We start from the raw sequence: 16,952 nt of genomic DNA, 5'->3' as shown, positions 1-16,952 counted from the left end.
TGGACTGGAAGAGGAGCAACCTGGACAGAACCGGTGCCCCAACCAGGACTGAACCCGGGGTGCCGGCGCCGCAGGCTGAGGATTAGCCTCGTGAGTTGTGGTGCTGGCCCCCTAGGCCAGTTTTTGACTTTCTGCACAGGAGTGAAGGGATCCAGCATTGGGGGTTCCATAGCTACTCCCCTGATGAGTTCTGGGATTGTTCTCTATCAGCCCATCCCCAGCCCTTCCAGATCTTTCTGCCCTGCAGCCCTGGGGCGTTCCTGAGCGCCTTCTCAGATGCTTGGGCCCAGGCTAGCCCACCTCCGTCACATCACAGCCCATGACCCCGGAGAATCTGGCTTCAGGATTATTGTTCAGGACTCACGGTGCAACCAGGCAAGGAGGTGCTACTGGCAAGCCGAAGCCATGGATGGAATCCCTGAGCGAGGTATCAGTTCCCCCCCAAAACCATTTCCTAGGCTTCCCCCAGGACAAAACAGAGAGAACACAATTCCTAAGAGGCTAAACAGGTGCCAGCACCCTCTGTCTGCAGTCCACAGGGACTGGGAGGGAAACTCCCAAATTAGCTCTCCATTGCGAGATGCCCCAGTGTTTAAACTCTGTTGGATTCGATTCTCGATTTCCTTCTACAGGGAACATACATTTACAACATGCACAGATACTTCCCCAGGAGTTTTTCAAAGAGATCTTGGAAAACGGAATAAAAGGATACGCTTACTTGGTGGTTTGTTTGTTTGTTTGGACAGGCAGAGTGGACAGTGAGAGAGAGACAGAGAGAAAGGTCTTCCTTTTGCCATTGGTTCACCCTCCAATGGCCACCGCGGCCAGTGCGCTGCGGCCGGCGCACCGTGCTGATCCGATGGCAGGAGCCAGGTGCTTCTCCTGGTCTCCCATGTAGGTGCAGGGCCCAAGTACTTGGGCCATCCTCCACTGCACTCCCGGGCCACAGCAGAGAGCTGGCCTGGAAGAGGGGCAACTGGGAAAGAATCCAGCGCCCCGACCGGGACTAGAACCCAGTGTGCCGGCGCCGCAAGGCGGAGGATTAGCCTAGTGAGCTGCGGCGCCGGCTTACTTGGTGTTTTGAAACCCACGCATAGATTTTTTTTTCATATTGGACATTTTCCAAGAACGTGTGGAAGACCCCCTTGTGTTATTCACAGGAAGTAAGGAGAGGCTCTGCCCCCAACATCACCCTGGTGTTTGACCCTGGAGACCCCAGGGGTCCCCCTATACAGGACCAGGTTCCTGGGAGGGGCTGGGCCTGGGAAAGCTCCCGGCTGTTTGAGGGGTTCTATTAGAGCAGTCCCACCCCTCCAGCAGCTCTGGGATGGAGTTCTGAGCCATGCGGAGGTCCCCGTCCTCATTCTATGAATGAATGAGGTTCAGAAACTCTTTAGAAGAGGTTAGGTGATAGCTCCAGTGCATGCAGCTGTCCCGTGACATACCCAGGGGACCAGCGCAGGTCTCGAGGTCCCAGCTGTGGGGTCCTCCCCCACAGTCTCCTCCCCACTGGATGGATTTTCAGGTCGTGGCTCTGGCCCTGGCCTTCCTCTTGCCCGAGGATCACCACTTCCCACAAAGCATCACCCCTGCAAGGGTCTTACCCGGCCCTTCACCTCTGCCCACGGCCAACAGACACACACTTGCTGCTCCCTGTGCGAGGACCTGGCTCTCCTGCCTCCACACTGGCAGGAGGACATTGGATTTTGTGTGGTTCTTCTGGATTTTAAAACCCATATTACTTAGACGAGACAAGACAGAAAGACCTTAACCTAATAATAATAATAATAATAATAATAAAGTCACAGATAACAGCAGCTCAACCCCAAAGAGAACCCCATTAAAAACTGTTTTGTAAGGGCCGGCATTGTGCCAGCATCCCATATGGGGCACCTGTTCAAGTCCCAGCTGCTCTACGTCTGATCCAGCTCCCTGCTAATGGCCTGGGAAAGCAGTGGAAGATGGGCCAAGTGCTTGGGCCCCTACACCTGCATGGGAGACCCAGAAGAAGCTCTTGGCTCTTGGCTTTGGCCTGGCCCAGCCCCTGCCAATGTGGCCATTTGGGGAGTGAACCAACAGATGGAAGATCTCTCTCTCTCTCTCTGTAACTCTGCCTTTCAAATAAACAAAATAAATCTAAAACAAACAAACAAACAAAAAACCTCTTTTGTAACACAGTTGTCTAGAGGGCAGTGTGGGGTAGGATGCTCTGGTTTCCTGGGCAGAGGACAGACTCCAAATTTCAAAGAAATACCAGGGTGCTTCAAACAATTTGTGGAAAAATGGAATGAAAAGGTGTTCGTTATTTGCACAATAAATTTGAAATCCCTGCATTTTTTATAATAAGCATTTTCCGTGAACTTTTTGAAATTCTCTTATGCATAGATTTCAAAAAATATTTTTTGCACGGAAGTAAATTTGTTTTTAATCCCACTTTCCAAGACTTTTTGGAAGGACCCTCTTGGTAGCTCTGGATTTCTAAACCCAAGGCAGACCTCTCACCTCCCTGCTCTACGTTTCGAAATCATTACTTAGACCGCTGAGCTCCGGGACTTCGCTGCCAGTTTTCCAAGAAACCAAGTTCAAGAGCGTTTCAAGGCCCCCTCCCTGGGCTGCACCTGGTCCCAGAGAGGGACCCGGGTCGCGCTCGTCCCTGCTCCCCGCAGAGGCTGCAACACAGGAGGCGGGAGCCGCCGGCCTGGCGCTGCGCCCCGCGCGCCTGGGGCGCGTGCCAGCTGTGCCGGCTGCGCCAGGCAGGTCCGCTCGTTGCCGCGGTGCACAGCGCCGGGCACCGGGACGCACACCCGGCTCTCCGCACCGACTCTGAGGCCCCCGCTCGCCAGCGGCCAGCTCCCTCGGTCCCCTCGGTACCCACGCGGCAGCAAGGGCCACGAGAACCCCAGGCGGGAGCAGCCTCCCCCTGAGGCCACCTGACTCACCGCGGGGCATGCCAGCACCAGGAGCGCTCGCAGCTCCTCTCGAAAGTCCGACAGCACCAGGCAGCGCAGCCAGTGGCGGCGCTCAGGGCTGGCCTGCCGGCCTCCGGGCCCGAGTTCCACGGGCGCCTCCATGTGCCTGGCGCGGTGTGGCTTGTGGCTGGCGAGCCGAGTGCTGAGCCCAGGACCTGCCCCCACCGCAGTCCCCGCCCCCAGCCCGCCCAGCGCCGGGAGCCCGAGGGACCCCCCCCCCCAACACAGTCTATTTATTCCTGGCTCCTCTGCTCCACTGTGGACGCCCACGGGTCTCTACAGGGCTGGTGAACTCCTGCATTTGGAAGGCCCGGGAACTAATGGAAGGCGAGCTGGTGGCCGCGTCCTCCGAGGGTGGGACTCCCTGCGGGGCGTTGCAAGGGGGAGGGGAGCTCTGAAACACGTGACGGCAGAGTCCTAGGGCTGTATGTACCCCGGCTGCAGACTGGGCTCAGCACACGTTTTGGTACGGGCTTGGATTTAGCATACTCCATTAATGGAACCAGTTTCATGAAAAACTTTGGAAGTCTACCGGGATAGAGCAAACAGCTCCCCCTTTTTTTCCTCCAGCAGCGCAAGTGAGCGTTCACCTGGTTCACTCCCCAAATGGCCCCAACAGCCAGGGGCTGGGTCAGGTGCAGCCAGGAGCGAGGAGTTTCATCCAGGTTTCCCACACGAGTGCAGGGGCCCAAGGACGCGGGCCATCTTCTACTGCATAATAGCAGAGAGCCGGATAGGACCTGGAGCAGCCGGGACTCAAACCGAGAAGCATATGGGGTGCCGGGGCTGCAGGCGGCAGCTCTACCCGCTGCCCCAGCAACGCTGGGCCATGTAAAATTCATTCTCAGGCGAGTGAGCCAACCGAAGCAGTGGAAATGGAAGCAGACCTTTTTTGGCTCCCGTGAGCAGGAAGTGTGGGTTCCGGGATTTAGAGACAAGATGCCTCACGTTCTCCCCTCTCCACACCCTGTGTGACTTTGCACTCCGGTGCGAGGGAGGGCGGCCGCCAGTGCCCTCCCACCCCGTAGGCAAGAAAGTAAGGCCCTCTCCCTTCCCTATAGCTCCAAACCATAAAACAAGAAATGGGGAGAGAAGCTGATTGGCCCTGCCTAGGGTTCTCAACCACCTCTGGAACCATCTGTCACCCTGGCCAAGAAACAGGGTCTGTGTTTCGCTGGCTCTGTCCGGAAGAGCTTGAGTGCAGGGCAGAGTTTGGCTCAGTGGGGAAGACATGCCTTGGGGTCACAGCACCCCACATCAGAGTCCTGGGATTGAGTCCTGGCTCCGCTTCCCATCCCAGCTCTCTCTGAAAGGCAACAGGTGATGGCTCAAATACTTGTTCCTTGCTGCCCAGCCCCAGCTGTTTCAGGCATATGGGGCATGAACGAGATCTCTCTGTGTATCTCTCTCTATTCAAATATAAAATAAATATACAAATATTTTTTTAATATTTATTTATTTATTTAAAAGTCAGAGTTACAGAGAGAGAGAGAGAGAGGTCTTCCATCTGCTGGTTCATTCCCCAGTTGGCCACGACGGCCGGAGCTCTGCTGATCTGGAGCCAGGAGCCTCCTCTGGGTCTCCCACATGAGTGCAGAGGGTTAGGGACTTGGGCCATCTTCTAGTGCTTTCCTAGACCATAGCAGAGAGCTGGATCGGAAGTGGAGCAGCCAGGTCTCGAACCTGCACCCATATAGGATGCTGGCGCTTCAGGCCAGGGTGTTTTTTTTTTTTTTTTTTTTTTTGGACAGGCAGAGTGGACAGTGAGAGAGAGAGACAGAGAGAAAGGTCTTCCTTTGCCGTTGGTTCACCCTCCAATGGCCGCCGCGGCCGGCGCGCTGCAGCCAGCACACCACGCTGATCTGATGGCAGGAGCCAGGAGCCAGGTGCTTTTCCTGGTCTCCCATGGGGTGCAGGGCCCAAGCACCTGGGCCATCCTCCACTGCACTCCCTGGCCACAGCAGAGAGCTGGCCTGGAAGAGGGGCAACCGGGACAGAATCCGGCGCCCCGACTGGGACTAGAACCCGGTGTGCTGGTGCCGCTAGGTGGAGGATTAGCCTAGTGAGCCGCGGCGCCGGCCAATCAGGCCAGGGTGTTAACCCACTGCACCACAGCGCTGGCCCCAAAATATAATTTTTTTTATTTGACAGGCAGAGTTAGACAGTGAGAGAGACAGAGAGAAAGGTCTTCCTTCCATTGGTTCACCCCCCAAGTGGCCGCTATGGCCAGCGCGTTGCGGCCGGCGCGCTGTGCCGATCCGAAGCCAGGAGCCAGGTGCTTCCTCCTGGTCTCCCATGCAGGTGCAGGGCCCAAGCACTTGGCCCATCCTCCACTGCACTCCCGGGCCACAGCAGAGAGCTGGCCTGGAAGAGGAGCAGCCGGGACAGAATCCGGCGCCCCAACCAGAACTAGAACCTGGAGTACTGGTGCCACAGGTGGAGGATTAGCCAAGTGAGCCATGGAACCAGCCCAATATAAATATTTTTAAAAGAGGCTAAGGTGCTAACTCTCACTCATCATTGTATTATTCTAGTATGGAGTAGAAACGTTTAATAAAATTGCTATATATAAGTTCTTCAACAAAAAATACCAGTTCTTTATATTAATAAGAACATATGTATGAGAATCCTTTTAAAAGTAATTTCACAATATCAGCAAATAAAAACTCCTTGCTGGGGTGGGCACAGTGGGTTAGACCAGCATTTGGGATGCAGGCGTCCTATAACAGAATGCCAGTTTGAGTCTAAGCTGCGCCACTTCCAATCCAGCTCCCTGCTAATGCGCCTGGGAAAGCAGCAGAAGATGGCCCAAGTGCTTGAGCCCCTACACCCACATGGGTGACCTGGATAGAGTTCTAAGCTCATATCCAAGGTCTAAATTCCTACCTCTGTCTTTCAGATAAATAAATAAATAAATAAAGCTTTTTTATAAAAAATACATAAGAGGGATCGCTCTGTGGTGTGGTGGGTACAGCAGCCTCCTGCAGTGCCAGCATCCTGTATGGGCAGTTTGAGTCCCGACTGCTCCTCTTCTGATCCAGCTCTCTGCTATGGCCTGGGAAAGCAGTAGAAGATGGCCCCAGTCCTTGGGCCCCTGCACCCATATGGTGGTGCAGATGAGGCTCCCGGCTTCGAATCAACCCAGCTCTGGCCGTTGCGGCCATTTGGGGAGTGAACCAGTGGATAGAAGACCTCTCCCTCTCTCCTCTCTGTAACTCTGCCATTCAAATAAATAAATCTTTTAAAAAAATTTTTTTTTGCTTTGGGTGTGCCTCTGAGAATGCTTCCAGAGGAGACCACGTGTGGGTCAGGGACCCCGGGGTGGGGGAGACTGCCTAGGTAGGGCGGGCACCACCGAGTCAGCTGGGGGCCCACAGGGAGCTGGGAGCAGGAGGAGGACCTTCCCTCCAGAGCAGGTGCATTTTCTCTCGCTGCTGCCCTTGGACTTTAGAGTCCCAAGTCTTTCATCTGAAGGGCACAGGCACATGGGCAGAGCCCCTCAGTGGAGAACTGAGGCCTGCACAGTCGGCCTCCCTGGTCCAGCAGCCACTGTCTTCCTAGCCCAGGACACGGCCATCTCCCTGGCCCTCCAGCTCCCAGCGGGCCTCTGTGATCCTACGAACCATTCTATAAATCCTGTCACTATATGAGCATACTTTAGGCAGCTCGTGGAAAAGGGAATTGAAAGACAAGCTTATTTGGGGGCAAAAATTTTTTTTAGATTTTTTTTATTGTTTATTTATTTGAAAGACAGAGTTACATAGACAGGAATTGGGAGAGAGAGAGAGATCTTCCATCTGCTGAGTCTCTCCCCAACTGGCCAGAATGATCAGGGCTAGGCCAGGCTGAAGCCAGGAGCCGGGAGCTTCTTCCGGGTCTCCCATGCTGGTGCAGCGACCCAAGGACTTGGTCCATCTTCTACAGCTTTCCCAGGCCATAGCAGAGAGCTGGATTGGAAGTGGAGCAGCTGGGACTCAAACCAGTGTCCATATAGGATGCCAGCATCGCAGGTGGAGACTTAACCTGTTAGGCCACAGCACTGGCCCCGGTACAAAAAACTTTTGGAACCCATTCATAATTTTTCATAATGCACATTTTCCACGAACTTTCTGGACAACTGACATATGCATGGGTTTTCCAAAGCTTTTTGCACCCAAATAAACTTCTCTTTCAACTCCAGTTCCCACAAACTGGTTTCGTAAGATTTATTTACTTCTTTATTTGAAAAGCAAAGCAACAGAGAGTGAGAGACAGAGAAGGGGCTTCCATTCACTGATTCGCTTCTCTCACATGGGTGACAGGAGCCCAAGGGCTTGGGCCATCTTCCACCTTCCCAGCAAGAAGCTGGATCAAAGGTGGAGCATCCAGGACTTAAACACACAGTCAGCCTCCTGAGCAGCTGCTTAATCCTCTGTGCCACACACCTGCCCTTTGGGCCTAACTTTTAGGTGGTAAAACACACAGAGACAAAGAAAAAGAGACAGAGAGAAACAATGGCTAGGGCTGCACTTGGGCCAAACCAGGAGCCAGAATTCTGGTCTCCAGGTGGTGGCAGAAACTCAATTTTTTTTTTTTTTTTTTTTTTGACAGGCAGAGTGGACAGTGAAAGAGAGAGACAGAGAGAAAGGTCTTCCTTTGCCATTGGTTCACCCTCCAATGGCCACCACGGCTGGCGCACTGCGGCCGGCGCACCGCGCTGATCCGAAGGCAGGAGCCAGGTACTTATCCTGGTCTCCCATGGGGTACAGGGCCCAAGCACTTGGGCCATCCTCCACTGCACTCCCTGGCCACAGCAGAGAGCTGGCCTGGAAGAGGAGCAACCGGGACAGAATCCGGCGCCCTGACTGGGACTAGAACCCGGTGTGCCGGCGCCGCTAGGTGGAGGATTAGCCTAGTGAGCCACGGCGCCGGCCCAGGAACTGAATTTTTCAAGCCATCACAGCTGCTTCACCAAGTCTGCATAGCCAGGGAACCGGAGTCAGAAATAAAAGATGGGAGTGGAACCCTGGCACTCTGATAGGCAACAAGGGCACATCAGTCACTGGGCTACGTGCCCACACCTCCCATGTACTTTTTGAATTCTCATGTAACACAATTAAAGGGATGGAGAAAGGTATACCATATTAACACCAACCTTTTTTTTTTTTTTTTTTTTTTTTTTGGACAGGCAGAGTGGACAGTGAGAGGGAGAAACAGAGAGAAAGGTCTTCCTTTTAGCCGTTGGTTCGCCCTCCAATGGCCACCATGGCTGGCGCACTGCGGCCGGCACACCGCGCTGATCCGAAGGCAGGAGCCAGGTACTTATCCTGGTCTCTCATGGGGTGCAGGGCCCAAGCACTTGGGCTATCCTCCACTGCACTCCCTGAAAGAGGGGCAACCGGGACAGAATCTGGCTCCCTGACCGGGACTAGAACCCGGTGTGCCAGCACCGCAAGGCGGAGGATTAGCCTAGTGAGCCGTGGCGCCGGCCTTAACACCAACCTTTAAAAGAACATGGCTGGGGCCAGAGCTGTGGACTGCAGCGCCAGCATCCCATATGGATACCAGCTCGAGTCCCAGCTGTTCCACTTCCAATCCAGCTCCCTGCTATTGCACCTGGGAAAGCAGCAGAAGATGGCCCAAGTCCCTGGGTCCCTGCACCCACGTGGGAGACCCAGAGGAAGCTCCTGGCTCCGAGCATTTTGCCACTATCTGGGGAGTGAACCAGCAGATGAAAGATCTCTGTCTCTCCTTCTCTCTCTCTAACTCTTCCTTTCAAATACATAAATAAATATAAAAAGAAAAGTGTGACTGAAGCCATATTAATTTCAGACAGAGCAAACGTCAGTGTGACCACAGAGAAGATGGGGACATCCCATAATAACAGAAGTCAGAACAGTCCTCAACACGCATGCATCTCACTGGAAACAAGCAAGCCGGAAACTGATAAAATGCCAAGGAGAAATACATGAATCGGCTATTATATCTGGAAATCTAACACCCCTCTCTCAAAAACGGACAGACTAGCAGGCAGAAAGTCAAGGAGGACTGAGTTGAGCTCATACCGCAGTGGAATGGAATTCAGAATCAACCCCATGAAGATGACTTGGCGAATGCCAACGTAGGCGCTGCTGAGTAACACATGAATCAAAGGAGAAATCATGAGACACATTTTTAAATATTTTGAACTACATAAATACATAAAAATTAAGATACATCTCATCAAAGCTTGTGGAATGTACCAGAGTAATAGAGGAGAACTTGGGGCTGGTGCTGTGACGCCATTAATATGGCTTCAATCACACTTTTCTTTTTAGAATTATTCATGTATGTGAATGGCAGAGTTACAGAGAGAGAGAAGGAGCGACAGAGGTCTTCCATCTGCTGGCTCACTCCTCAGATAGTGGCAAAATGCTCTGGGTGAAGGTGGGTGAAGCCAGCATCACATAGCAGAGCACCGGGTTGTGTCCCAGCTGCTCTGCTTCTGCCAATACTCCTGGGAGAGCAGCAGGAGATGACCCAAGGACTTGGAAGCCTGTCACCCATGCAAGACACCCAGATGGAGTTCCACCTCCTGCCTTCAGTCTGGATCACCCCCAGCCATTGAGGTCATTACGGGGTGAACTAGCAGAGATCTCTTTCTCTCTCTCTCTCTCTCTCTCTCTCTCCCCATCATCTGCCTTTCCAATAATAAATAAATCTTTTTAAAAATAAAGCGAAATTTGTAGTATTGAATGTATATATTAGAGGAGCTCTAAAACCACTCATCAGAGCTTCCACCTTAACAAACCAGAAAAAGAAGGGCAAATTAAATCCAAAGCAAATCCAAAGCTTCCCCCCCCATACCGTCCCTCCCACCCACAACCCTCCCCTTTCCCACTCCCTCTCCCCTTCCATTCACATCAAGATTCATTTTCGATTATCTTAATATACAGAAGATCAGCTTAGTATACCTTAAGTAAGGATTTCAACAGTTTGCTCCCACACAGAAACTTAAAGTGAAAAATAATAGATGATTTTTTTTAAATGATGATGAAATCAGATCAGACCTATTGTCATGTTTAATCCCAGTGAGAGTCAAGTTGGGAATTGATAATTTCTTTTTTTTTTTTTTACAGAAGATCAGTTTAGTGTACATTAAGTAAAGATTTCAATCGTTTGCACCCCCATAGAAACACAAAGTGAAATATACTGTTTGAGTACTCGTTATAGCATTAAGCCTCAGTGTACAGCACATTAAGGACAGAGATCCTACATGAGGAGTAAGTGCACAGTGACTCCTGTTGTTGACTTTACAAATTGACACTCCTGTTTATGGCATCAGTAATCTCCCTATGCACCAGTCATGAGTTTCCAAGGCTATGGAAGCCCCTTGAGTTCTCCGACTCTTATCTTGTTTAGACACGGTCATAGTCAAAGTGGAGGTTCTCTCCTCCCTTCAGAGAAATGCACCTCCCTCTTTGAAGACCTGTTCTTTCCACTGGGATCCAGGCACCTTACCTTGAACCTTGATTTCTCACCACCAAGTAATGACAATTCCCAGCTGCTCTGTATTAATAAACTCATTGGGAGTACAAGAGGAAAATAGGTGTATAGGGCCCAGCACCGTGACTCACTTGGTTAGTCCCCCGCCTGCGGCACTGGCATCCCATATGGGCACCGGGTTCTAGTCCCGGTTGCTCCTTTTCCAGTCCAGCTCTCTGCTGTGGCCCAGGAGGGCAGTGGAGGATGGCCCAAGTATTTGGGCCCTGCACCCACATGGGAGACCAGAAGGAAGCACCTGGCTCCTGTCTTCGGATCAGTGCAGCACTCCGGCTGTGGCAGCCATTTGGGGGGTGAACCAACGGAAGCAAGACCTTTCTCTCTGTCTCTCTCTGTCTGTAACTCTACCTGTCAAATAAACAAATTTAAAAATCTTTAAAATGAAAAAGAAAAGAAAACAGGTGTATAAAATTGCACTTCAGGGGCCAGCACTGTGGCATAGCATCTCATATGGGCAACGGTTCGAGTCCCAGCTGCTCCACTTCCGATCCAGCTCCCTGCTATGGCCTGGGAAAGCAGTAGAAGATGGCCCAAGTGCTTGGGCTCCTGTACCCATGTGGGAGACCCGGAAGAATCTCCTGGATCCTGGCTTCAGATAGGCACAGCTCCGGCCTTTGCGGCCAACTGGGGAGTGAACCAGCGGATGGAAGACCTCTCTCTTTCTCTCTCTCTGCCTCTCCTTCTGTGTGTAACTCTGACTTTCAAATGCATAAAAATATTTTTTAAAAATTGCACTGTAATCTCTATCAATTGATGCAAATATAAGGTGTTGTGTTGTTTTTTCAAAATTTTTACTTATTTATTTGAGATGCAGAGTTGCAGACACAAAGAAGGAGAGACAGAGAAAGGTCTTCCATCTGCTGGTTCACTCCCCATATGGCTGCAATGGCCAGAGCTGGGCCAATCCGAAACCAGGAACCAGGAGATTCTTCTGAGTCTCCCACGTGGGTGCAGGGGCCCAACCACCATGGGCCATCTTCTACTGCTTTCCCAGGAGCATTAGCAGGGAGCTGGATCAGAAGAGGAGCAGCCGGGACAGGAACCGGCACCTCTAGGGGATGCCACAGGCGGTGGCTTTACCTGCTACACCACAGCGCTGGGCCCCATAAGCCATTGCTGTTAACGCCATCATTAATCACCCCATTCTAAGGGACCTTGGAGGTGGCCTAGATGCATCTGTGCAAATCATCCTAACATTTCCGTGATGGAGACCTTGCTATTTGTATTAGTTTTCTATTGCCACAAACATAGTGGCTGAAACGAGACCGATGTGTCACACTTCCGGAGGTCAGGGATCCAAAATGGAGACAGGTGGACTACAGTCAAGGTGTCAGCAACTACATCCCTTGCTGGAAGGCTCTCCAGCACAATTCATCTCCTTGGCCTTTCTGGCTTCTAACGCACCCACATCCCTAGGCTCCAGGCCCCTTCCTCCAACATCTGGGCATTGCAACATGGACACGTTTGGAGGGCACTGCCCTGCCCTGTCCCCCCCTCCCCCGCATTATTTCTGAGTGTTCCTGAAGGGCGGGCAGCTCGCTTGTCAGCCGAGTGTTATCTGCAGCCCTCTCCCAACAGCCTTAGCTCTGCCCGCAGGACCCACACCTAGGAAGGCTCTGCGGAGTGCCACGTGGTGGCTCCGGCTGAGGCACGTGTCCCCGAAGGCAATTTCTGTAGCGTCTCCTGGGGAGTCTGCTGTCAGCCAATGATTCTCCCCCTTCAGTGTAATTGAGATCCCCACATCCTGCAGAAGTTGAGAAAAGTTTATTTGAAAGGCTCAAATTGTCTATTAAAGAAGAGCTTGTTCTTGTATTTTTTTAGAGAATAAATGACAGAGGATCCAATTATTATATATACATTTTATTGGATATATTTAAAAGACTGATGTAACGGTTTTATTTTTTAAATGTTGCTACTTGCAATTTACCGGCACTCGCAACTATTTTTAAGTTCCGATGAAAGTGTTAGGTGCACTTTTAATACATGTGCAGAGGTTACAGAGTTTTCCAGAAATTCTCTTAGGGGCTACCGAAGCAAGAGCGGTCAGCAGCTCGCAGAGAACAGACGCGGTGGCGGACGTCCTGTTTTGTCTAGGCTTGCCATTTGCGCCCTCTGCTGGTGCGCCGAGGGTGGCTGTTACAACAGCAACGCTGACCTGTTCTCTGCTCTCTTCTCCCCCAAAACCTAAAACCCCGACCCAGGCGATTCTGAACTAGGGCGAGACCAGAGCTGGGAAAGCTGTTGAGGGTTCGAATGATGCATTCATAGCTCACAGGGCGCAGATCGCAGACCCGAGCGACTAGAAGCTGGACCAGAGTTGGGGAGCTGCTCAGCCTCGGAAATCTAAATAACTTCAGAGCAGTGGAAACGGCCACAGCTGCAGCGTCTGCGGCCGCGGCGGCGGCTGGACCGCTGGCTGGACTGCTGGCGGCGTTGGGCAGGCACAGAGGCAGGCAGTGGCCCCGCCTCGGGAGCGCCGCTGGGGCGTGACGGCCCAGGACGACAGCGCCTGGCCACGAGACCCCACTGGCCACCTGGAGCTTGTCCCATGTGACTTTGAGCCAGGGGTCCTGCAGGACACCAGGCCTCCCGAGATAGAGCCTGTGGGGGAGTGACCTGGCTGTGGTTTCCAGCACCAGGGACAACGGAGCCTGTAGGTAGGGTTGCCTAACTGGAGCCCGGAGCTTTCACGGTGTTGCTGTTGGGCACTCCCACCGCCTTCTCTCTTTCTTTGAAACGTTACTGGGAGTGGATTTGACCGGGCCTGGGGGGAAACTAGAAGATGTGTTTGTTCAGAGAGTTTAGCTCCATTTCTGCTGGCTGTGAGCCCTTCTCTCCTGGGGAACCACCTTCCTGATCTGAGGGTTTTGGATCAGGCAGGTGGAGTGAATTCTGGCCTGAATCCATGTTTCATAACATTAGACTCTATGAATAACAATGACTATATTTATTTTTTTAAAGGGAGACTCTGGGGTGGGTGTTTGGCACAGTAGTTAAGACACTGCTTGGGGGCTGGCTCTGTGGCGTAGCTGGTAGAGCCACTGTCTTCAGTGCCAGCATCCCATATGAGTGCTGGTTCGAGTCCAGGCTGCTCCTCTTCTGAACCAGCTGCGCACTAATGAGCCTGGGAAGAAGCAGCGAAGTTGGCCCAAGTACCCGGGCCCCTGTACTCACGTGGGAGACCCAAAAGAAGCTCCTGGCTTCAGGTCAGCCCAGCTCCGGCCACTGTGGCCATTTGGGGAGCAGAAGATCTCTGTCTCTCTCTCTGTCTCTGTCTCTCTAACTCTGCCTCTCAAATAATCTTTTTCTTTTAAGATTTATTTTATTGGGGGCCGGCGCCATGGCTCACTTGGTTGATCCTCTGCCTGCGGCGCCAGCATCCCATATGGGCGCCGGGTTCTAGTCCCGGTTGCTCCTCTTCCAGTCCAGCTCTCTGCTGTGGCCCGGGAGTGCAGTGGAGGATGGCCCAAGTGGTTGGGCCCTGCACCCACATGGGAGACCAGGGGGATACTCCTGGCTCCTGGCTTCGGATCGGCGTAGCTCTGGCAGTAGTGGCCATTTGGGGGGTGAACCAAGGGAGGAAAGACCTTTCTCTTTGTCTCTCTCTCTCTCACTGTCCAACTCTGTCAAATAAAAAAAATTTATTTTATTTATTTGAAAGACAGAGTTACAGAGAGAGGTAGAGACAGAGAGAGATCTTCCATCTGCTGGTTCACTCCCCAGATGGCTGCAACGGCCGGAGCTGCACTGATCCAAAGCCAGGAGCCAGGAGCTTCATCCAGGTCTCCCACGCGGGTGCAGGGGCCCAAGGACTTGGGCCATCTTCTACTGCTTTCCCAGGCCACAGCAGAGAGCTGGATTGGAAGTGGAGCAGCCGGGCCTCGAACCAGTGGCCATATGGGATGCCGGCACCGCAGGCCAGGGCTTTAACCTGCTGCGCCACAGCTCCAGCCCTATCAAATAAATAAATCTTTAAAATATATATATATATATATATGCTGCTTGGTCTCTGTCACACTGCCTTTCAAATAACTAAATAAGTGGGGGGGGGGGGGGTACCGGCATTGTGGTGCAGTGGGTTAAACACTGCCTGACTGCCTGTGACACCAGCCTGGTTCAAGTCCTGGCTGCTCCGCTTCCAATCCAGCTCCCTGCTTATTTGCCTAGGAAACCAACAGATGGCCCAAGTCCTTGGGCCTCATACCATCCGTGTGGGAAACCCAGATGAAGCTCCCGGCTCCTGGCTTCGGCATGGCCCAGTCCCAGCTGTTGTCGTGGCCATTTGTCTCTGCTACCTTTCAAATGAATGCATACATCTTAAAAAAAAAAAAAAAAAAAAAGACTGCTTGGGTCAGCCACATAGGAATGCCTGAACTACAGTCCTGGTCCTGCTCCCTCCAAATTCCAGCCCTCCTTTAAATGTGCACCCCAGGAGGCAGCAGGTGGTGGGTTCCTGCCAGGGAGACCAGGATGAAATTCCCAGCTCTCGACTTCAACCTGGCCCAGCCGCAGTCATGGTAGACATTTTGGAAGTCAGCCAGAAGATGGAAGAGCCCTCTCGGCCTGTCTCTTTCCATTTCAAAGAAATAAAATAAATAAATAAATAAATAATTTTAAAAAATAAAAAGAAAGAAAGAAAAAGGGAGAATGTGCCTCCATGACACCAAAAGTGAAAAATTCCACACCTGACCGCACATGAGTCTCCCTCAAATGCAAACTACAAACAGCATATAAAATCACCACAGGGCTGCATTGTGGCGGAGCAGGTAGAGCTGCCACCTGCCACACTGGCATTTCATATAGGCACCGGTTCAAGTCCCAGCTGCTCCACTTCCAAGCCAGTTCCCTGCTGATGGCCTGGGAACAAAGCAGACGATGGCCCAAGTGCTTGGGCCCCTGACACCCATGTGGGAGACCCGGATGCAGCGCCAGGCTTCTGGCTTTGGCCTGACCCAGCACCGGCAGTGTGGCCATCTAGGGAGTGAACCAGCATATGGAAGATCTCTCTATATATATAGAACTCTGACTTTCAAAATAAATAAATATTTTTTAAAAAAATCACCTTCAAGCTATGTGGATACAGCGTATAGCATATGAAACATAAATTTGGCATTTCAACTTGGGTCCTACTCCGGAGACGGCTCATTATGTGCATGCAAAATTCCAAAAGTCTGTAAAAATCTCTGTGCTTGAATACGGGTGCTCCAGCAGTATTACCATATTGGAATGAGTAAACTTTCTATGCAACTTAACTGTTTTCCACACATACATCTACTGAGTGAAAAACCAAAAGTACTTACACATAGTAATGAAGTGAATATCCGACCTTCCAAGAGTGGGGTAGCAATCCAGGCATGAGGGAAATGACCCCCCTGAGAGACCAGGAGCCCCTTAAAGTGGACCGAGGAAAAAGAGGGAGACCCCCCCCCCAGCAGACACAGGAGACTTGGAAGGGGAAGAGGCCGTGGCCTTGAGGTCACTGGGACCTGCTGGGCCAGATGGGGACACTCTGCAGCTTAACAGGACCTCCTGTGGGTTAACAGAAAGAAACTTCTTCTGGAAAAAGGAGCACTATTTTCCCTGCCTCTAGCCACAAATCTCGGTTGTTAACGCCCCAATTTCTCGCTTACGGACTTTATTTTTATTCATTGCATTCCTCCGGAGCGGGCAAGGAAAAAAACCAACTTTGACCCCGACGTGACTTGAACACGCAACCTTCTGATCTGGAGTCAGACGCGCTACCATTGCGCCACGAGGTCACACTAAGCGGAGGGCTCTGCGTCGTTAAAGGCCTCGCTTCGCCGCCGCCGCCCGCGGCCGGGAAGGTGCGAGCGGCCCGCGCGCTCCCTCCGGAGCTATGGCGCAGGTTCCCGGGCGGAGCGCCGGAGGCTCGGCGGCTCGGCCGCGCGCGAACGGCCGCCTCGGAGGCGGCTGAGGCGGGAGCAGCCGCGGCCGGGCTCGGCTTCTTCCGCGGCTTGCGGGAGGCGGTGGGCTCGGGCGCGGGAGAGCGAGAGGACCCCCGGAACGCGGGGACCCCCGGAACGAAGGGACTCCGGGCTGTAGGGCACACGGAGCCCCTGAGGGCGGCCCGCTGCCGCCTCGCAACATGGCGGCGGCCGCGGGGCTGCGGTCGCGGCGTCGGCGGTGCCCGAGGGCGTTCAAAGGCGGGGTGCGGGGCCGGGCGCCCCGCTCCGGTCCCCAAAGGCGGGAAGAAACTGCCAGGAAAAAACTCCATAAGCTCGAAGGGGCAACAATTTTGTTTATATATACATATATATACACACACACACACACACACATAAAAAATCTGAGGAAAATCAATCGTCATATGGAAGAAAATGATAGTTGAAAAAAAATCCCCAGACAACCCCTGCTACTGCTGTGTTGTGCTCTTACTCCCCGATTTTTACCGGGTCCATCCCAAGGAACTTAAAAAAAATCGTGCAAAATTGGAATTAAAAA

The 16,952-nt window shown here is 52.5% G+C and overlaps 1 protein-coding gene and 1 non-coding gene across 7 annotated transcripts in view; both read right to left on the bottom strand.

The window, feature by feature from the left end:
- Window positions 1–3,127, bottom strand: part of SLC47A1 (solute carrier family 47 member 1) — a 37,283-nt gene extending 34,156 nt beyond the window's left edge. For 4 of the 6 annotated variants that reach the window (XR_016223458.1, XM_089316628.1, XM_070059942.2 and 1 more), the window contains exon 1: window positions 2,940–3,107. Coding sequence is in view for 5 of the 6 variants with exons in the window: in XM_089316628.1 (XP_089172754.1) it covers window positions 2,940–3,071 (132 nt within the window). In the remaining variant the exon portion in view is untranslated. 6 annotated transcript variants of the gene reach the window in all.
- A 13,050-nt stretch (window positions 3,128–16,177) lies between these two features.
- TRNAW-CCA (transfer RNA tryptophan (anticodon CCA)) lies at window positions 16,178–16,249 on the bottom strand. Its single transcript has one exon. It is a non-coding gene; the product is annotated as a tRNA-Trp (tRNA).
- Between the last annotated feature and the right edge of the window lie 703 nt (window positions 16,250–16,952).

The sequence above is a fragment of the Oryctolagus cuniculus genome, chromosome 17 (genome assembly GCF_051225735.1).
Source record: "Oryctolagus cuniculus isolate XC-2025 breed Fujian yellow rabbit chromosome 17, ASM5122573v1, whole genome shotgun sequence".
NCBI lineage: Eukaryota > Metazoa > Chordata > Mammalia > Lagomorpha > Leporidae > Oryctolagus > Oryctolagus cuniculus.
Note: the sequence above shows the minus strand (reverse complement) of the source record. Positions and strands in the feature narration are given on the sequence as shown.